This window comes from Maylandia zebra, linkage group LG4 (assembly GCF_041146795.1).
Source record: "Maylandia zebra isolate NMK-2024a linkage group LG4, Mzebra_GT3a, whole genome shotgun sequence".
Taxonomy (NCBI): Eukaryota; Metazoa; Chordata; class Actinopteri; order Cichliformes; family Cichlidae; genus Maylandia; species Maylandia zebra.
In genome coordinates, this window is record NC_135170.1 from 21,461,951 (window position 1) to 21,483,996 (window position 22,046).

Sequence of the window (22,046 nt, forward strand, 5' to 3'; positions counted from 1 at the left end):
AATACAGTCACGTGAAAAAGAAAGTTTTTGCAGTCGTCATTTGAAGCAGTTGTTTTCTGTAGGACTCTATCGTCTCACATCACTGCGGAGGAACTCTGGCCCACTCTTCTCTGCAACGTTTCTTGAGATCATTGAGGTTTGTGGACATTTTATTTAATGCACAGCTCTCTTAAGGTCCTGCCACATTGTAGCACCTTGGTTCTACAAAAACAGGTAAAAATGCTGCTATGCTTTGGACTATTGCCTGGTTACATGACCTAATTTGCACCAAGCTGTCAGACAGATGCTCTCTCTTGTGACTGCAGAAAACTTCGGTATACAGAGCATGTAATGATGGACTCAATGACTGTGAGGTTGCCAGGTCCTGTGGCTGCAAGACAAGCCCAAATCATCACGCCTCTACCACCATGCTGCAGAGCTGGTATGAGGCGTTTGTGCTAATATGCTGCGTTTGGTTTTTGCCAAATATGGCACGAAGCAATGTGCTTCTATCTGAAGAACATTGTACCAGAAGTCTTGTTGTTTCTTAAGATGAAACTTTGCAAACCCAAACTATGCTGTCATGTCCTTTCAAGAGAGAAAGAGCTTTCTAATGAAAACCTCTGCCTTTGAAAATAGCAGAAAAATAGCAGACAACAGAAAACAGCAAACAGCCGGAGCTGGTGTTTGATGTTTGTGCAAGTTTGAACGTGGTGAAATCACAGAAGTATAAGGGTCAGAACAGGACTTCGAGAGAGATATAACAAGGTGCTCAAGAAGATGACCTTGAATGAGATCACCTAAACTGAAATCAAGTCAGGTTTTTGATCTCGTAAGACTTTAAGACTGCACCTCATATATTCAAGTTGTCTAGATTTAATTGAAATTAAAAAAGAACAGGTTAAAACTGGTTTCTGCCTTAAATGAATCCAACATCAAGGAAATCACATTCACGGATTTTTTTTTTATTTTTATTTGTTTATTCTGACGTAACAACAACCATTACTGGTTTAACACTGGATCTTTGTGCCGTCATTACTATTACGAGGAATCTTACTTGATGGATTTAATCCACTCCTCCTTCTCCTCAGGCGTGGGTGCTGATATCCTGTATACTACATGGTTTCCCTCCACTACACGCCCATCTGCCTCTGTCTTACAGGCTTTGATCACCTGGCCCTTGTGATTCGGGTTGTAGAGCTCAAAACAGTTCTGAAGGAGGGACAGAGAGGGGTCAAAGGTCATCAAAAACAGGTGCCAGATAATTATCTTTGGCGAAGAAATATTTTAACAAAAAGAAGATTTAGTGAACACAGTAACCAAGGGGAGAAAGGCTGAGGTCTCTAATCAGGCAACACTCACAGGTTTCCTGGGCTCCTCCACCTCCCTGATGCTGAGATTCTCCAGTGGGATGATCCCACGAGGCTCCTTGTCCTAAAGGAGAGAGCGATCAAAAGCAGGAACATGAGAGGAGGGGAAAAAACAACCAGAGTTAGACAGAGATAGATAGAAAGAGCAATTTAGAACAAAGTCAAAAAGCAAGTATTAAAGAAAGAACAGAAACCAGAAAAGGAGCAAGGGGAAGAAAGGGGAGATCAAAAATAAAAAAAAAAATCATAAAAAAATGGCATAAAATGAGATTTCTATAAGAAAGAAACACTGGAACAGCCTTACACAGAAAAGAAAAATCCACTGTGATTGTAGCTTGTTGCCCCCCCCCTCCCCTCCCCTCTACTTGTGCATGCTGCAGTCTGACCAGAGGACGGGACATAATGATAGTGTCCTGAAGGATAATACTACAGCAAAGAGAGGACAGTGCTGATGTGGCAGCAAAGAAACAAAGGCCCTGGTGGAAATCTTCAAGCACTATTGGCTAATTTTTATAGTAAGGGACAATGATTTAATAGTAACCCATGCCAACCTGAGCACATATGACAATTAAAACAGTCTGCAACATTTCATCCACTGTGGCCACAAGACAAGTATGCGATAATTACACGCTAGAGTTTTCTTTCTTTTCTATGACCCAGTAACTTTAGTAGCTTATTGCAGTTTTGTGCAGAAACTAATACAGAAAGGTGACAAACCATGTTAAAACTACATTAGTTGTGCACAAGGACAAAGTCAAAAAATGAATCCCAATGCAGAATTGCCAGAACTTCAGTTCCTAGAAGGGCAACTTCAGGGTCTTAAAATGCTTAAACGACACATTTCATAGCAGAAACAAGCATGTTCATAGTTTGGTGGTTTGATTCTGTACAGCACTGCATTTCCTCTTCATTGTAACTGTAGTGTGACACATTGCTGGGGGTATGGCCACTTTTAGTGACATATGCTAGACTCCATAGGCTTCTTTTTAAGCGGGATCTTTAGACCGTGTTTCTGGTGCTGGTGCCTTTTTTATTTTTAATTAAATTATTTGATAAATAAATGTGGCTTGCTATGCACATAACATTGTGTCCAAGAAGTCTTTTATTCTATGTTACTTAGCGCTGATTAGCAGAACTAATCTGTGCTAACTGTATGCATATCTGTGCCATACATGCATACAGTCTATGGCTGAAAAATCGTGTACATATGCTGATTAGTCATCCACACTCTTGTCCAAATATGGTCACTTCTGGCTCCTAAGAAAGATGGAGGTATTTTTTCCTGGTCTTGTGTAGTAGGCGGGTCCAGCGAGGTGGCGTACCACTAATCCCTTCTTTGACTGCTATCTAAGAGCTTTGAAGTGGTAACATTTTCTCTTTTCTCCCCTTTTTGCTTGCTTTGTTTATGACTACCTACATAGCTGTTCTTGTTTTACCATAAGTTTAGTTCAATTAAACAGATTTTGAATTAAAAAAATAAAAATAAAAAAATAAAAAAAATAAAAAAAATCACAATTTTCACATTGTGACGTGGTCTGTGGTGCCACTGCAGGGGGGTGGACGCACCGGCACGGAATCTGCAATCACGCCTCGCCGGCTTAAAAGCTGAACTAGGTCCTATTACTTTGAGACCTGTACTATGAAGCAGCATTTGGTCTCTTCCGGTTAACTTCAGAGTTAACCCTGGGTTTTTAGCACCGCAAAGGTGGTTCAGTTCTTGTTCTTTGGAATCGGAGATTAGCAACAGGTGTGAAATTGCCACCAACTGACCAATAAATTCTCAGAAAATAGCATCACCCTTCATGGAAGATAGTTCCAAGGATTTGGATAGTAGGAGGGTTTTTAGAGGCCCCTAAAGTCTCTGTTTCCTCAGTGAGAATCAATAATAAATATAGATTCTTAGACACAACCAGATGACTTGATTTTCTTTCCCGAACCAAAAAACTTTTCAGCCTGTGGTCCAAATCAGTTCATGAGTTTGTAAACTTGTGGCCTTTTCCTGTGGTTTGATGTCCTTTGACACAGAGACGTGAACTCCCAGGTGGACTGAAATGTAGGAACCTTCAGTCCATTAATGGCCAAATAAGACTGGGCCAAGAGTATACTTACACTCTGTGTACTCTGCACATCTCTCACAATGCAAAGCATACCTGGCTACAGGAAAGTGTTCAGCTCAAAATTGCAGTGTGTAGCTTTTAGTTGGGTCGGATCTCTCCATAAACAAACCACTCAGAAGTCCATTTGGAAGGCGACACCTTTTCCAAAGAGTCTCTGTGTTTTCTTTTTTGTTCATTTTAAATGGACTGAAAGGGAGAGAAAACACCCTTAAACTGAGACGTAAGAACAGGTGGTCACAAACCAAATGTTGACTCAGAGGCCGCTTTTTATATCAAACTACCAATAAACGGTGTGAAGACAGTGCAACATATTCAGTTATGTTTGGTTTGTAGAGTTTACATGAAGAGCTCCCTGCTGAAATCCATAACCGTAACAGCAGTGTAGCAAACTTGAATTGTTAATCCTCGTCGTTTTTCTGGTGCTATGGAATAAACTGCTTGTTATAATTAACAAGGAGGCTGTAGACTCAGGGTGGATTTCATACAGACTTCTGAGGATAAAAATGAAATGCTCGGCTCTGCGATGACACAAGCATACACACACAGCGGCAGAGATGCCTTTAGTTAATAAAAAAAAAAAAAAACATGTTGGTGTGAGACTCACAGTTGTGTATTCAAAGTAGTAGAGGCAGTTGTCCGTCAGGATGAACCACCTTCTCTTCCAGGTTTTCACTCTGCCCCCTGACAGGAAAAAAAAAGAGGAGACAGGAAGTGACACAAAGGCCGCAGTGACAGACTGGCTGTCTGCCCTCAGGAAAAAGAGCAGGGAAGTGATGGTCATTAATGAAGCCAACCAGCATCCGCTGTGTTTCCTTATGCGCTTTAAAATGACAAAAGCAAACATAGGTAGATATGGTTGGACTACTTGCCTGCAAGCAAGAGAGAGAGATTACTCTTGTAAATGTAAGAAATCAAAGCGGCCCAAACCAGTTATTGACTTTAAGCATTAACTCATTAGTAAATGTAATTCAATTTCCTGTGGCTGATCATTTCCAAAATGTCATTATTAAACACATACAATATTTCACATGCCTTTGAAAATTCACTTAGTGGGTTTCCTGTGATTTCCATTCAGTTTTCTGTGACGCTGCAGCCTGAGCTAACAGACAAACGGACGTCTTTTTAGTTTCTTGAAGATGTTTCAGCAGAATGAAGATAAGCTTCTTCATTCTAAAAGCTAAAGGTGAGTCGAAAATACTGGAGGTGGTCCTGACACTACACTGTCATGTGAGTCATGACTGGTAGACACATGGTGACAGAGGTAGAGCAGGTCATCTACCAGTCCATGTCCCATTGCCAGAGGTTAAATATCCGTTACTCCCTATCAGCGTTACCAGCTGATGGACCAGAGTGACGAGTTGATACCCTTTATCTTTTAGAACTGAAGAAGCCTTTTGCATGTGAGGTGAAACATCTTCAAGAACCTAAAAGGAAGTCCAGTTCCCTTGAAGAACCTAAGACTACCATGAACTGGTGAACCCGCGAGACCCAACACAGACATTTCACTGTATGTACACTTTGTGTATGCTCAGGGCTGTTGTAGATTTCTGTACCTGGGCTGTTTGTAGAAATCGATTCTCGTAACGACAGACTATACAGAGTTTCAGCCTTATCCCAATATTCATTTTTAAATAGAAGACCCTGTTTGGCTGCATATGCAAGATATTTCGGGCTGTGCCTCTTCAAATGCTCTGTGCTGCTACAGCTGTGCCACAGGAAGCTTAAATGTAAATCACTGACAACTGAAAACTGTTGGCTTTGACTTTTGAGACATGCAGGCAAGCTGCCTTGTGTGAGATTGCAGGCTACCAGCACAATCTCGCCCAACTTCAGGCTTAGTTAACTGATGACTCGAGCAACTGATAAATTATTACTGCCGTTGCCCATTCATTTTTTAAGGCAACAGGATAAAACCTCATTGGCTCTCAGGAGAGGAGAGCAAACTTGATGTGAACCTAACTTGGCACGTAAAGCACCCCTGGAGGTGAAAACGCTCACGCAAATACACGCACGTATCGTACACGACACCCCAGAGCAAGTTCGCCACCTCACGTGTTCATTTGTGCAAACTACATCCAAAACTATGTGTGTTATTAATTCCTAAGCATGACTTTTACTGCAGCATTTCCTTCCTGTTTTCATGGTCCCCTCACAGAAGCCTACATGGGTCACAGACAGCTATAAAAAGCTCTGTGTTTCCTTACATTTCAATAGACCCTGGCTATTGAATTAGCACGGCCAAATTTCCGCTGAGCGCAGAGAGACATTTGCTAAAAAAAGGCCTTATTCCTCCGTATCCTCCAGGGTTTATCTTTAGAGAGTTAAATTAGAAATATTACAGTGAGAACTGGTTGCGGGGGAAACTGCTCCAGGGAGGAACCGTGCAAGAATGTAATCATGTTAGGTCTGTGAGCCACAATGGGGCTATTTACATTCATACGCACTAGCTTGATGAGGCTACAGAGACGTTACACAGAGTTTAAAGAATGTGCAGGTCAAAGCCAGGTGTGTGTGCATGTGTGTAAACACTGTAGTAAAAACCAACCACCTGCAGTGACTTTGCTCTTTAAACCAACAATATGTGGGCTAATAAACAGGTATTATGTCCAATAATAAATCACCGCCATACAGTAAATTATAAGCTGTTATGTATGTGAGGACTGCTGGAGTACCTGGCAAGTGATGGAGCGAGGTTCAAATCAGAAACACATGGGATCAGAGGGGAGCCAACTTCAAGCAGAGTAAAAGCAAGATTTATAAATGCATGACCTCATTGGAGACGAACACACACACACACACACACACACACACACACACACACACACACACACACACACACACACAGTCTTGTTTTCATAGCTTTGTGGGGATATCTAATTGACATAATGCTTTCCCTAGCTGCTTACCCTAACCATCACCATTAAAATTGAATGCCTAACCCTAACCCTTAGCCTAGCCATAACCATAACCTAATTGTAACCCTGACACTAAAACCACAATTTGAATCTCAAAAATGACTTCAAACTTGTGGTGACGGCATTTTGTCCCCACACAGCTGTTGGTCCCCACAAGTATGGTAAACCTCCAATTTTTAGTCCCCACAAAGATATGTAAACATACATATGTACACACACACACACTTCAAATGACTGAGATGTTTTTTTCTTCCTCACACAATAAGAGGAGTCCACGTCCAGGCTAATAAACAATGTACGTATCATTTCTAAACTATGTTTATACAGAGCTAATTGAGAATCTGCATCTGCATAGCTGTACTTGTGGGTTTTATTATTTTTCTTTTAAGCGGGCTATAATTTGTCATACATCTTTTTTTGTAGTTTTAATAAACAACAACATGACGGGGTTTTCATTAGAAAGTCCCTCACACCATAAAGTATTTAAATATATTAAAATTAGTTTTACTTTGCTTGTAAAACACCTTGTGAAGCCCATTTAAAATTTCCTGTGTATGCGGTTCACATAAAATCAGCTACTGCCCTTTTTTTTTAATGTTTGAGATATAACTCACAGTTCATAATTTCAAATCATGTGGCTTTTAAATAACCACAGCCTGGCTTTTAGAAAGAGAGGAATTCACTGATACATCACAAACAGTTGGTTACATTTATAATTATATCTGAAGCTTTGTGAGTGACAGAACTCAAAGTTACTGCTCGTAAGAATCATAGTTTCTAGGTTAAAAGGCTTTTTTGTCAATCGTTAAGTTGACCTTGAAGACCTCGGTGGATGACTCTGCTCTACACCCCTACACTTTTATCTGAATTCATTCAAAGCTTTTCGAGCTTTCATGTTTACAGACAGAATGACATGCATGCATATTTTATATGCACTGTTTGCTCCGTTCACAAACGCAACCAGACCTTCAATGAAATGGATCATGAATACACTCCCATGTATAAACTGTAAGATACACGACTTGTATATAAAAGTTGAATGTTTGCTGTTCTATTTTTATCATATGGGTGTGTTTGCAAGGTTTTATCCATCTTTCAGTTAATGTTTTATGATCAAAGGAGAGTGCACGAGCAACAGTTACCACGCAGTTTAAGTTCTCATGAGTCTAATTCTATAGTTGCAGACCAAAAAGAAAGAAAGCAGGAGTTCCTAAATAAAGTCAAGCCGGATGTTTTGCATTCCCCCAGAACCTGAGCGCGTGAGACTCAGACTAACCTAATTTAAGCAGCCAGCCTTCTCTGTCTGGGTTGAAGAAGGTGTGCGTCAGGTCGTTCCCGTCGTCCTCGGGGATCTTAAAGGGTTCGCTCTTGATGCTGTCGTATAGATTCTGCACAGAGAAAGAAAAAGCAGAAAAACGTTTACGCTTAGATGAAAACACACACACACACTTCTAACTCACGTGCAAAAACATTCAAGCCTTCAACTACCGGTGCATTAAACGTGACACTGAGAAATCAATTTTCAGACAAAGACAAAGATTCATACATCAGTGACTCTGGGACCTCGAAGATTTTTTAAACAAGGTTCCTTTTTGTACTGAAGGAGCACTTTGGCAGACACGACAGCCTCTCGCATGCGAGTCGATCGACTTGTTTTTCGTCTTTTTCTTATTAAAGTTCATCATTATCCTGAGCTGCAATGTCTCAATTAGGGAGGCATGACTCTGCTTTTCACAGAGGAGACCTATAAGAGAACCTATAAGTTTCCTTTTTGTCTGCCACATTGAGAAAACCCCAAACATTTAATTTAATCCCTCCGCTTTTACCTCCATAGTGTTTCAAATGCATACCACATAGGAGAAATTCATCAAACCTGACGAAGTAATCAAGTCAAAGCTCTCACCCTGAGTAGCTCCTCTGGGAGATCTCCCCCTTCATTGATTCCTCTGTTCATGGAGATGAAGCGCTCCACTGGGGGCTTGTCTCTGACGTTGGGATTATGCAGGCTGGTGTTCAGCATGATAATGGCAAAAGATAGAACGTAGCATGTGTCTGTGGAGGTAATTACACACAGTGTCACAGGGAAACAACCAAATACAGCACATGCACACTCCACATGTGTGTGTGGAGGTTATAGATTAGTGTGGATGTGATAAAAATAGTAGGCCATTCAACTTATTTGCCATAAAAGGGAATTAGAAACATCTTGTAGCACATTTTCACACCACAGATTGAAGGAAAACCTGATAAAATGGAGAATTTAATCAACAGAAAAGCCCATCTTCTGACACAGTGTGTTCCTGCTCTTACGACTCGGTTTCATCCATCCACACACTAAGAGCCCCAGACAACATCCTCTGCATGTAATTTATAACCCAGTGTGCACCACTCTTGAGGGATGACCAATAACCAAGTCTGGGTGTGTCACCACTGCACCACATCAATATTCACAACCCGAGCCGTCACCTGCATCCTCCTTAACACTAACACGTGAGCAGGAAGGCTATGTGCAACAAGCCAAGACGGCGCTAATGACCGCTATTGACCGGTGATCAATTTCATTATCACTGCTGGAGACACGAATGCTGATCACACAGGTAATGAGCAACTTGCCAACTTCAGTGGAAAACTGTAATTGGACTTCAGGTCCACTCAAGTTCACAGAGAGGCTGAAATAATGAACAAATATTCTGAAGCTGCACCCCTACGCAGTCGTGAAATCTCCGCATGTAGCCACAAGGTAAAGATTTATACAGGTCCAGCTGTCCGGTGAGAGACGACAGACAGACAGAGGCATTGATTTGAATCCGGGTGGTCTGGTGGGCAGAGCATGTTATCCGTCCTGGACTGTCTGGCTGAGTCTGACTCATATATCTGCTGCGGTGCAAACGTGTGTGTATGTGTGTACGTGTGTGTGGTACCTGTGGACTGGAAGACGCCGGGATTGCATTGGCAGTACCTGGAGGCAAAAGCCTCCATCATACGATCAATCTTCTGGGCTTCGCCGGGAAGTCTGAAGCTCCACAGAAACTGCCTGCAACAGCAGAGAGCGAGAGGAAAAATGTAATGATGTGTCATGAAATATTGATGTGAATGTTTGTAACAGTATCTGTGTTTTTCCCTGTGAATTACAAAACAGTATTACACGGCACAGACATTTCTTTATATTAGGAGGGTGTGTTTATGGCATAAATGAAGACGTCTTTGCCAAGAGGCAGTTTTGTTTTTCTAGTGTTAGATTAGATTTTGATATTTCTGCAAAAAAAAAAAAAAAAAAAAAAAAAAAAAACAGCACAAAGAACACTCTTGTCTTTCATGGGACACCCGACAAACCAAACAACTAGAAGTTAGAGCAAACTTTTAAAGCTGTGCATTGGAAAATACTCTATTTTTTAGCACTTTGAACACAGCTTTAGGCAGGAATCTGATACACTGATCACCTAACTTGATGCGCAGGTTTGCATGACACATTGTTGACATATAAGAGGTGTGCACACCGGCTCCTCTGTTATCAGTCGCATGAAAAAATATTTATTTAATGGTGACAACACATGTTAATGTAAATCAGCATAAAAATATAACGTGTAAAATACGTTTTGTCCCAGAATTTGCCAATTAGTTAATTATATGTAATTCCAAAGTAGGTAACAATGAATATACGTGTGACAGTGCCCGCACATAACAAGAGATCAAAAGTAGCATCGTTGTGCCTCCACTTGATCTCGTCACGGCCACAGTGCTAGTGCAACAAGTGTGACAAAGCAGAGGCCTCATCTGAGCTTAAACCTGGATCAGTTTTTGCTTGGATGTGCAGAGCAGCGGTCTCCTTGTGGACCGCTTTGCATGGTTGGTCGTTATGCTCTCCTCCAACTTGATTCTTATTGGCAATTTAGAGAAAAGCACTACATCAATAACATCTCAGCAATATCCAATCCCATATGAAAAGTGTTTTGCGAATTCAACAACAACCTGACCAACTTACAAATTTGCAAATCACATCACAAACGACAACATGACCAAACCATCTAAAAAAGAAATTATCAGCTAGCCTAATTGTTCTAATATTATTTTTATAATGCCAATTGGTGCATCCCGGGAAAGGTCTCTGACAGATACACCGCTCCCCCCACCCCCACCTTCCCTGCAAACAGTCGGTTGGCTCAAGTGTGGGAACAATTTCAGTCAGGCCAAGATTTTTTACAGCCGTGATATAATGTCATATTTCAACAGTTTACAATGGGAAAACCAAATATGTGAAGTGAAGCCAAGGCGGATTTCTTTCAGTTTGGTCTGTAAAACTCGGTGCACGTCTGGTGTTTACTTTGCAAAAGAAAAGTACCAAAGCAACAATAAAACTTGTAAAACACCATCTTATCGTGCTGCAAACTCCCGTATGTTGTTTTGGCTGGTTTTTTATACTTGAAAACAAGCCTGCCCTTCACAAACTTTACAATCTGCACTGTAGTACCCACTCACCGTCGCCTGCTTTAATTCTTTCTTCCTAATATGAGTTGTTAAGTACCTCAAGGCTTGAACGAGGTTGAGGTCTGCAAACTCGTGAAGCTCCACAAACGCCTGGAGGACCTTAATGTTGAAGTCATCCCTGGGGTGGTGGGGAGAAAAAAAAAACACATGTGATGAGTAGTTCAGCTTAAACAAAAGCAGAAGAAGTGATGAACTCCTATGCTCAGTGACTGAAGGTGGAAAGCAAAGTCCTGCAGCCACGTCACAGTGCCACTCTCAGACAGAGAGCCACTGTGCCGGCTGAGACAGGCAGCGTGATGTCCCCTGTTGTTTTGACATCCTATCCCCATTGACTTCCCTTCGATAAGAACCACATGTCCCCTACACTTTTTTCCCCCTCTTTCAGCGGCACGGTCTCCTGGCACTATTGTGCTCCATAAATCCAGACCACCAATTTCCCAGGGCTCTATCACTGATGTCTGAGCACGTGCAGTGCACATCTCACAAGGATGTGGGGAGAGGAAAAAGAAAGGTGGAAGGAAAACAGAGAGAAAACTGGAGAGCTCACCGTTCCCCTAAATAGTCCCCGATGACTGTTTTGTTGAGCCCTTCTCCTTTGTAGAGGAACTGTGCAATGTCCTCTGGGGTGTTCTGGAGAAGATCATTCTCCAAAAGAAACTGGATTCCCTGTTTTTAAAGAGAGAGCAAGCGCAGTACAAATAGGTATTTTACTCAGTTTCAATGAATGATTTAAATTTAAACTCCAGAGCTGTGGATCTCCTCTGACCTTCTTTGGGTCCATGTTGAACTTTTTCCTTCCCATGGCGATCTGCTTGTTTCTTTGTGTGGTTTTGCTGTGACAAAAACCAAAAGAATAAAAAACCCAGAAAACATCCTTCACATGACAGCCGAGTCCAATTTTGCTCCCCGGCTGCTGCGTGTGTTTAGTAGGTCACTTTGTGTCGAGTTTATTCAGGGCCTGTCACAACTGTGTTTACCAACCACTCAGTCAAGTAAAGGCTGAGTTTACATTTGGATTAAATTGAGAAAACTTGAATTTCGTTCACAACATGTGATTGTGCATCAGCTGTTACTGCTCACTTGAGTGTATCTTGTCCCTTTTCTTTAATTCATCTTAGCTAACTGGACGTACATTGTCCCTATTAATGCTGGAAACCCTTTTTGCTCTCACTCCTCGGGGAAATCTCCACCTTTGCGTGTCTTTGAACGCTCCCTAAGCCTTACGTATGCCCAAAAATAGCTGGAGCCCCTTTGCCAGCTGCGCCTGAGACACACAACAGCCTGACACGACCTCGCCCCACCTCAGCAACCAATCAAATGCAGACTGTTTGGTTAATGTTAAGTCGAGGGACTGTCCTGCTTTTCTCCTCAAACAATGGGGTATTAACATGTTAACACACACACACAAACTGACAGGTGTGAGTCTCACTGCAAAGGTAACTGTTAAAAGAGTAGCAGAGCCAAAGCAAACAAAAACTAATGAGCTGATCTCTTGGCGGTTCATTGAAGCCATCCAAACATGCAACACTACTACTTTTTGACTTGACTTCATTTAAATCTCCAACACTATTAGCTATCCTGCTAATTAAGGCCTAGAGACCAATTAGTGACCATCTAGGGACCACTGGTCACTGGGGAAAAGAGTGCATTCTGCTACTGGTTGATGAAATACATTGGTTAACTTGGTTAACTAAGGCACAACTTTGAAGGTGAATGTTTCAGTTTTTCCAGTTTCACAGCTTCACAATCGCTCGGAGAGTAAACTGAGTGTTTGCAGACAAGTTGGCGATTTCCATGTAAACTACAGAGGGACGCGGCAATCTGCTCATAAACAAAGCAATCACAAAGAGGTTTTTGGTGGAGCACCACCCTCTTTGCAACAGATTTCACCTAGCATCAGCTAGCAACCACTCAACACCTATTCAGGATATACACATTTCCTTAGCAATCGGGGGCACCGACCACTTTCTATGACTGTGTGACTGAAGCTTAATTTAGCATTTGAGGAACTGCTGGTACCAGCTATTTAAATGTTCGCTTTTTACTTCTTTAGTCCATTTGATATAATTTAAAATTAATACTTTTTACATGAATTTATGTAAAGAAAAAAAAAAGATAAAACTTCATGTTATCTTGGTCCTATAAAAACACCAATGAGCATTATTATTATTTACTTTTAGATTTTATTGCCTATTCAACGACAGCTTACAGACAAAACTAAGAGCCAAGAAAATGCTATCATAAGCACACAATTCATAATGAAAATAATCACACAACATGTAAAAAAAAAAGAAAAGAAAAACCATCAAAACTCACCTCTCCCCCACACAGGTTAGCTGCTCGATCTCAGTCATTACCTCTGCAATCTCAAACTTCAGCCGCTGAAATCGAAGGACAGAGTCGCTTGTTTCATAAAGTCAAGTTTATAGCTCCTGAGACGACACAGTGCAGCTCTTGAATGATCTGCAAACACAGTCTATGATTTTATTAGTTAAATATATATAATAGTGAAAGGCTTGCTTATTAATATGACGAAGACATATGTCATTTCATGACAAAAGGCAACAGCAAACTAATATAAGTAAATGTAACAATATAAGATCTGAAAACAAATGAAATAAGGTTCATTGTTCTGCACTGCACCAGAGGACTTTTCAGACATGCAACGCACATCAACAACCGTGTTTATTAGTTTGAGGCTTGCTCCGAATCATTCATTTAGAAGTGTTTGATCAGATTACTCAAATAACATTGATTCCACTGTTACTCACTTCAATATCATCCAGAAGCTCTTTTTTCCTACGCCGTATGTTTGACAGCTCATCTCTTTCCTCTAAAGACAGGTCCTCGGGCACTGGAAAACACAGCGTGCAGGGAAAATGAAATAGCATGTGAGTGATAGAGAGGGGCAGGGTTATGACGGTGGATTAATTTAATTCAGCTTCCGACCAGCCAGACAGAGTCACGGGGATTAAGCTTTGACAGCGCATACCTGTTCGATGAATCCATCCCAGAGACATTACTCATGACCCAAATTAATACACTAACTGACTGAATTGCCACTTCATTTTGAAAGCAGGGATTAAATGCAGCAAAGAGACTGGGAAGGAGTGTGCCGGGAAGTTCCACAGATATTTTTTTTTGTGGCCTTTTCTACTCTTGCATATTTTATGTTATCCTGCAGGTGGGTGTGCTGTTGAACCTTGGATTATTCACAAATTCCCTTCCTAAATATGAAGATTAAATTTGGTCCAATTCTGATCCCTGATTACAGATTTATTAACTGGTGAAAAGTCTTTGCTGGAGCTCACACAACGTCACATGGTCAGATTAGTTTTTAACAGGTGATTTCCACGCATTTCAAAAAGTCCCAGAGGTCTCTCAATAAAGTGAATGCCCTGCCAACATTCATGCTTGCTTTGCTTTCATTTCTGTCTCTCCAACCTCTCATAACAAATGGAGCAGGGTAAAGTTTCCAGTTTCGTCAGGCGTTCCACAGTCCATCATTTCAGCTTCCAAAAGCCTTTTTGGGAAAACAAAAACCACTTGGTCTTGCAATCAAGCTTTCATTTTTTGTACTCAGGATGTCATAGTGAAATACTATAGACTCTTAAAGACTACCAATCTAAATATCAGTGGTGTCATTACTTTATAGCAATACTGAGGAGTGAAGATTCAACGCACAGCTCTGAAATCTCTTATGCAAACTTTCTTGGACTGTCTTTAAGTAGTCTACAGGAATAGTTCTCCAGGCCTCTTGAAGGACCTTCAAAGCTCTTCTTTGGACGTTTTCTCTGCTCTCTCTCAAAATGGTCCCACACTGCTTCGGTAATGTAGAGGTCTGGACTCTGAGGAGGCTGTGGACACTTATTTTGTATCTCTCTTCTGAGCTCCTCCAAATATTTTGCTGACCATTTGAAACACAAACTTTAAATTTAGATTCATCACTCCATCAGATGTACCAGTAATTTTTAGTCTGGTTCTCGTGTAATTTGGCATACCTCAGCCTTTCCTCCCTGTTTCTTTTCCTTCTGAATGGTTTCTTGCCAGCCGCCCTTCCACTGAGACCATTGCTGATTAGGCTCCGTTGAACAGTAGATGGATGAACTCACGGGGCCAGATGCATCTCTCAGGTTCTATGTCAGGTCTTTGGTGGATTTGCTCTGGTTTCTTAAGGACATCAATCTTGGGTACTGTTCATCTACTCTACATAGCTTTTCTGCCAGTTCTTCATTTGTTTCCCACTTGTCTAGTTTCCTCAAACTTTTTAAGGACACACTGCACACCATTCCAACATATGTAAAGTTATCAGCTGGTCTTTTTAATCACCTTGTTGGAACAAAAACTACATTTGTTCTGTAAAACTGTGTTACCTTTGATTTTTTTCATAGAAAAAAGAAAAGCTAAAGATCTAAAAGGTACAATTTAAAATAGTTTCTTTGCTAAGTGATAAGTGTAGACACAACACTGATTCATCCCTTGAGTTAGGCCCCTTTTTCATGCTTGAATTAAGGTACAGCAGGCCTTAATTCAGTGCAAAAAACAGACAAACAAAAAAACATTCCTCTGAAAATTGTCAGGTACAAGGACTGGATTGAAAATGAGTGAACAAGTGGCCAATGTCCAAAGAAAATGTTTTGAAAAACCTTCAGAAAGACTGTTGCTCAAGACAACTTATTTAATATTTAGAAGAAAGTCAGGCTCCTTGGAAGCAAAATACGAAGTAATGCGGGGTGGCTTGAGACTTGTGCACTACGTTTTAAAATAAAATATTATTAGAAACTGCTTAAGTATATAAAAAAGTATGAAATGTAGGTTCTTTATCTATATTATCATGTGAATCCTGTTAGTGTGTTATATAGTTTGTGATTTTATACATTAATTACTAAAGTATAGATGTATCTAAATCAAAGAGCAGGTTTAGACGATATGAGGCTTTCGTGGTTCTCATGAGAATTTCCTTTAAAACCAAATTAAAACCACAGAAACTTTCCTGCTGAAAAGCAGATGACGTCCATAAACAACCCTCTGTGTGTGTGTCGGATATGCGGGATGGCACACAGACACACACACGACCACTGAGCATCTGGCGAGGCCTGCCCCCTCAAATATTGGCTTTTTGATAGTCAACTCTCATCGAGCCGTCTTTGGGGGTAATTAACACAGCAGAGAGAGAGCAGCACATCACGTTTTATAGCATGAGCCAACAGACAATGTATGCACAGGTGAGCACACACTATGCTCGCCATGCATGCATGCATGCATGCATGCAGAATTTCACTAACATGACATTTATTTTATCCTACCCTTAAGGTCCCAAGAGCCACCTACTTATTTACTTCATTTAACCGTTCCACGCCAAACTCTTCCACCCCCTTACCCCCCTCAGACCCCACAGAGAAAAATCTCCCCCACTCTTCCACACATCAGAAAACAGCAATCCATTTGAGAGCGAGCTGACAGGAAGTAGGTCATTTTCACATGGAGCTGTACCAGATTGAGCGTCTCCTACGCCGTTCCTCGCTCTCGCGCACATGCACACACTCTCCCTCTATCTCACCCTTTGTCCGCCTCCACTCTAGTGCTTGAAGTGGGGGTGAGAGCAGATTCAAATCCCCAAACTGAATCATACCACTAAGCAGCTTTGCAATCCAGGCACACACACCCACCCCTCCACAACTGTAAATAACGGAGAGGAAAAAGGGAAAGTTATTTCCTCTAGTCTTTATCTATCTACTGTATCGCTCTCTCACACCGTCTGAATCAGTCCCTCTCCCCGGTCCTGCTCTGTAAGACAAAGTGACAGAAGCAGCATGGACTATTAGGTTATTATGTTCGGAGGGCATGGAGCTCATGTTATCACAGATGAGCAGTCGGTCGAGAGAGTAGGGATCCAGATGGGTGTAGATAGACATTTTTCTCACACTGTCTACCAAGACAAAGCAGAAGGGGAAAAAAGAAAGAAGCAGGGTGCAGTGCTTCAAAAAAGAAGAAAAAGAAAAGTAAAAAGATATAAGAAATTTATAAACGCAATTATTACACATAAGTGGGTCAAATGTTAATGGAGTATAAAAACTGTGTCGACCAAGCAGTGCAAGACTGAATGATGACGCACTCGTAATGTGCCAAGACATCAAAAGAAGCTCTTTTATTAGCTTGACTGCACTGAGGAAAAACCATATTTTAAGATGTAAACTTTGACACATGGTATAATGGTGCTCTCTTCTCACTCTTTTACTTCTCAAAGCGTCAATTAAGCCTGTAAATGTTCCAAATGACAAGGAAACTGTCGCTATTAACACAGCTGCTATTACATTTAGACAATACAAGATATTTTTTGTAAAAGATTTGCAAAGTGGGAACATCGGAGGGAGAAGACGATTGGGGCTGTGTGGGTTGTACGGGATCTTTTTATTATTATATATTTTCAGTCTTTTTTTCTTTATGGTATCTTCAGATAGATGACTTTTGCTGTAGTTACATGTGAGGAAACAGAGGTTTTAAACCACTGCATGACCAAACCAACTGAGATGATGTGCTGTGCACGTGATTTACCTTTGAAATTGATGCATTCAAGACCAGGACCAGCTCTCCAACTATCGCAGTCAGATGCCGTCTTCAAAGTGACTTTGGTGCATCAGGACTTTTATCAGTTTGCGACTGAATGCATGGAACTGCCAACTTTACCTCAATCTATTTGTGATAATTTGTCAGTTGTTCTGTTTTCCACAGAAATCAGCCAGAACCTCGCGGATCTGAAATTAAAATTTAGGAATTCCTCCAAAAACAGCAATGCAGTTACTGCACGATGGAGATTTATCTGCAAAATTACATAGTTGATCGGAATATGACCAGAATGCAACCAGTTGGCAACCAGTTGAGGAAAGTCCTCTATTGGAAAGACTTGTTCAAAAAGAGATGTTATGGACTGACTCAGACAGATTGCCAACATGTTGGAACCTACAGATTTAGGGTGTTGCACGCTCAACCAGTGGGCGATCAACTAGCTGCCTCAGCTACAGTTGATGAATATGAGAAAAGTGAATGCAACCACCAAGCAATCACCAATTTAACACAGCCATAAGAAGGTTGCAGTTCTGTTTTTAACTCTGGAGTGACTGAACGATTAGGAAAATTGATGTATCGGAAATGTTTAAATATATTTGATTCAGTCTTAATGTATTCTTACTTGGCAGAAAGACTGATACATACTCAGCCATCTAATAAAAATGAGTATACTGTACTTTGCTCATTTTTGGGATCCTTTAATCACATTACTAGATTCTGTGATCAAATCTCTAAATCTAATACTTTACTCCTGCAGCAACTACTGAACTCCAGACACGGCACAGCAACTAGACTCCAGAAAATAAGTGCAACCACTTAAAAAAGTCTTCTTCTTTTACACTTTGGTTTTCCACACAGATTAAACAAAAAATAAAAACAAAAAAAGCAGTACATCATGTTAATTAGTAAATATTAGACTGTTTCCTTTGTTTCTAGCCTACGATAGAAGTGGTTTCATATTGCCTAGACAGACAAAGTTGTATCAGCCCTCTTATCCAAGTCTTTGCAAGATAGCAAACAAGCCTAAAAATGTCAAGCCACTTCTGTGAAATCAGACTAAAAGTTCATTGTTGACCCTGTTAAAAAAAAAAAAACAACAACTCTACAACTTTAAAGGTTTGTCATGCCTGGAGAGCACAGAAAAATTGTAACTGGTATCCATGACAAACTCCATCCCGTGATAGCCCCAAAACAGCCACTACAAGGACTGCTTTGTTGACTTAAATGTGTGACATTTTTCATTGAGTGTAATGCTGAACCCGTGGAAAAGGGTCTGTGGAGGGTTAAAGGAGCGCAAAGAAAGTTGTGACGAGTCTGCTTTTAAGAGAAACAAAGACACAAACGGGAGTGTTTAGTGGCAAACGGCAAAGAAAAGTAAAGGCACAAGAGTGAACAGATAGCAGCCCACCAGACATCTTCACACTCTCTGCCTCTGTTGTTCTCGATTCTTGGCTGCAGTTAAGTATCCTCATAAAGTGGTAATTGTGGAGCAAAGAGACCCCGCGGACAACCTACGTCTGAAATGCGCAAAACACTCCTCCATCCCTCCTACTCTGGCTGAAAGAGCTCGACTGGACCGGAGAATGGGACAAATTGTCTGAGAAGATCAAATCTGTTTTGGTTAACAATCCCCCTGCTGTGTGTGTTTTGTAGCATGTGGAAAACTCAGAGTAATGTGATATGATTATAAGGCCAAATATCACTGTGCAGCCGGCCCTGGGCATCAGATGCACTATACATCTAGAAGTTTGTGGGTGTGTATTTCCATTTTTTCAAAAAATCAAATTAGGTTATATACAAACGCTCCACGCTCAACCCTAGGCTCAGCCACACAGATTACCAAAGCAACACCACTCAGCCATTTTATATTATGACTTAGGGGGCTGCTGCTCCAGTTATAATCAATACATCATCATAACAGTTCAAACTTGCGTGCTTAGCCTTTTTTCCCTGCATTAGTAGCCAAGAATGTACGGATGAGTAACTGCCCCTGTGCTGAAGTTTTCACAGACATCACGTGATCCCGAACATTTCCAACAGAAAGGTCACCGAGTCTGAATCTTCCCCTTCTCGGGCTCACACGCATCGTTTTCCAGTCTTCAAGCCCTGTAACCAGACGGGTCATCACCGGCTCTATGGGTCAGCAAAAAGGTCACAAGCCATGTGCTGTTACTGGTTGTATGAGAGACATACTTAACTTATCATGATTAGCACTTTATATTAAGATGCATATGTTTACTGTTAACAGGTAAAGCTGCTTATTTCCCAAGGGAGCATCAATATCGATGAATGGATCCATGTTTGATTTTTTCCCTCCTGTTCATCCAGCACTGGGGGGATCGCACTAGTTTGTGACACCCTGCTCCACTACACTATGGAACCACTACTTACTCACTGTTAACCAACAGACTTATTAACGCTTTGTCATGCAATTCATATACGTATGGGTGACCCTACTTTCACAGGTAAAGGTCCTGTCTACTTGGACCTTCCTGCTCTTTTTGTTGTATTTTTTTACCAACTAAGATGGTGTGAAAAGACCTTTGAATGGTTAAAGTCTCTCATGTTGAGTTAGATTTTCTAAAGCCTGAAAAACAGAGCCCAGGGAGCATGAAGAGCCCCAGTCAATCATGTCACAAAAGGCAAATTTATAATCAGAATCAGATTCTGATTAGATATGTTTAATTTAAAGTATATAAGCACTATAATCACTTGCTATTTTTGTGTTTTTAACATAAAAATACACCGTATGAGTTGAGTGTCGACTACTCTTGTGGTACAGTCACTTTATAAGACCCATACTGACCAAAGTGTGTAAGACAAATTAATTCCATGCTATTCTTAAACAGCCGTCAGAAGATTGAGGGAAAATTCTTGGTTTTACCGAGTTACCAGAAACAATGACACAATCAATGAAAAAACCACGATCCCTCTGTTAGAATAACACATCATATGATTGTGACATGGTTGCTCAAATCATCATGAAAAGATAATTATTGACAATGGAAAGATATCCACAGCCTTGCAGTGTGTCAAAAAAGTCCTATGTGCAAAACAATACATCTGTGATGAGCTCAGCTGGCATGGGTCAGGGCAAAATGGCCAATTTCAGTGTGTACTTTGTTAAGATTAAGTTTTACTTCATGGATAGTGTTCCTTAGAGCTGTTTAGCTTTTAGCTTTATTTCTTAATATCTTAATAAAATGGAAAAGAAGAACCCAGGTCAAAAAGAAGCCAAACAGGAAGCATGTTTGCAGATCACTCTCCTTCCTTGCAGTATTTAGGTCAGTGAGTTAAAAGAAAATCAGCTATGATTAGTGGCAAAGTCTTATGACCGGATATAAATGTGTCTTGTCTGCTCCAGATTTTCATAGTGGTCATAAAAAGAGATCACATGCAAATTATTCATGCCACAGATAACTGAGGCTGTTTTTCAAGTCCACTCGTGATCCACACTTACATAATCTCAATGTAATTCTTTATTGAACTCAGTGATCACATTCTATATAAAAAAAGAAATTTCAAAAAGCACAACAATTAATACTTGTGGATGTATACAGCAGTGCTAAAGGGCACATTAGAGCTATAAAATATATTTACGAATGCACCTAATGAAGCTGAAAACTGCCCGGGGCCTTGAATAATACACGACAGACAGAAGGACCCCAGTTACTGTCTGACGCAAAACCCTACTGCAAAAGAGATTAGAGCTGAATCATGTGGCTTTCATTGGAAAATATAAAAAATATATATTTAAAAGTATAACTAGTTTCTGGAATATGAGTGTGAGTTCACTGTGCTCAAATGGCCTCCACATTCACCAGATCTCAATCCAACAGAGCACCTTTGGGATGTGGTGTAGCGGGGGATTAGCTCCATGGATGTCCAGCTGACAAATCTGCATCGATCATGTGATCCTATCATGTCAATACCAAAATCTCTGAGGAATGTTTCCAGCACCTTGTTGAATCTATGCCACAAAGAATTAAGGCCTCAGTTCACTGTATGAAACTTCTGGACGCTACTGGAGAAGAAATGAGGAGCTTATTGAAACCAAAAGAGGGTCCAAGCTGGTACTGGCAAGATGCATCCAATAAAGTGGCCGCTGAGTGAACATGACAGTGGGCCAGGGGCCAATTAATTAACAAACTATACCAATGTTCTCTCTTTGAAATTATTTTCACATCAGTTATCTTGACACAGAATTTGTAACAGAGCTTCTCTATTGAAAAAGAAAGTGGCTGGTAGGTCAGTCCTGTGGTTATCCTGATTTTTTGCTGGTTATAGGTTCATGAGCTTGAGAGTTGAGAGTAACACTCTTGAACAGAACCATGATAGAGAACAACAGCAAACAGAGACAGTGAAACTTTTCCTGATTTTCACCAAGTTTTCAGTGAGACAATGGAGGGGATGTCTGCAGCAGTTCAGTGCACTAGGTTGGGCTCCATGTAACAATAGCAACCACATAAACATGAGGATGCCAGAACCCATTCCCACAACAGGCTACTTAAGGAGAACTAACACAAGTTGACAGCACAGCCCATGCTGGACTGTGGAGAATGATGTAAGGGAGAGTTGATGTTTCAAAATTAGGTGACACACAGGAAAAAAAT

The 22,046-nt window shown here is 40.8% G+C and overlaps 1 protein-coding gene across 1 annotated transcript in view; it reads right to left on the bottom strand.

Annotated features, from left to right (window-relative positions):
• cyth3b (cytohesin 3b) overlaps positions 1 to 22,046 on the bottom strand; it is a 42,138-nt gene that overhangs the window by 3,664 nt on the left and 16,428 nt on the right. Inside the window, exons 2-12 of the mRNA XM_004558314.3 lie at positions 13,638 to 13,720; positions 13,183 to 13,247; positions 11,633 to 11,699; positions 11,414 to 11,532; positions 10,904 to 10,984; positions 9,303 to 9,415; positions 8,285 to 8,433; positions 7,658 to 7,769; positions 4,071 to 4,147; positions 1,342 to 1,413; positions 1,037 to 1,191 (exon numbers count right to left, since the gene is read on the bottom strand). Of these exons, the coding sequence (XP_004558371.1) occupies positions 1,037 to 1,191; positions 1,342 to 1,413; positions 4,071 to 4,147; positions 7,658 to 7,769; positions 8,285 to 8,433; positions 9,303 to 9,415; positions 10,904 to 10,984; positions 11,414 to 11,532; positions 11,633 to 11,699; positions 13,183 to 13,247; positions 13,638 to 13,720 (1,093 nt within the window). The remainder of the gene's footprint in view (positions 1 to 1,036; positions 1,192 to 1,341; positions 1,414 to 4,070; positions 4,148 to 7,657; positions 7,770 to 8,284; positions 8,434 to 9,302; positions 9,416 to 10,903; positions 10,985 to 11,413; positions 11,533 to 11,632; positions 11,700 to 13,182; positions 13,248 to 13,637; positions 13,721 to 22,046) is intronic.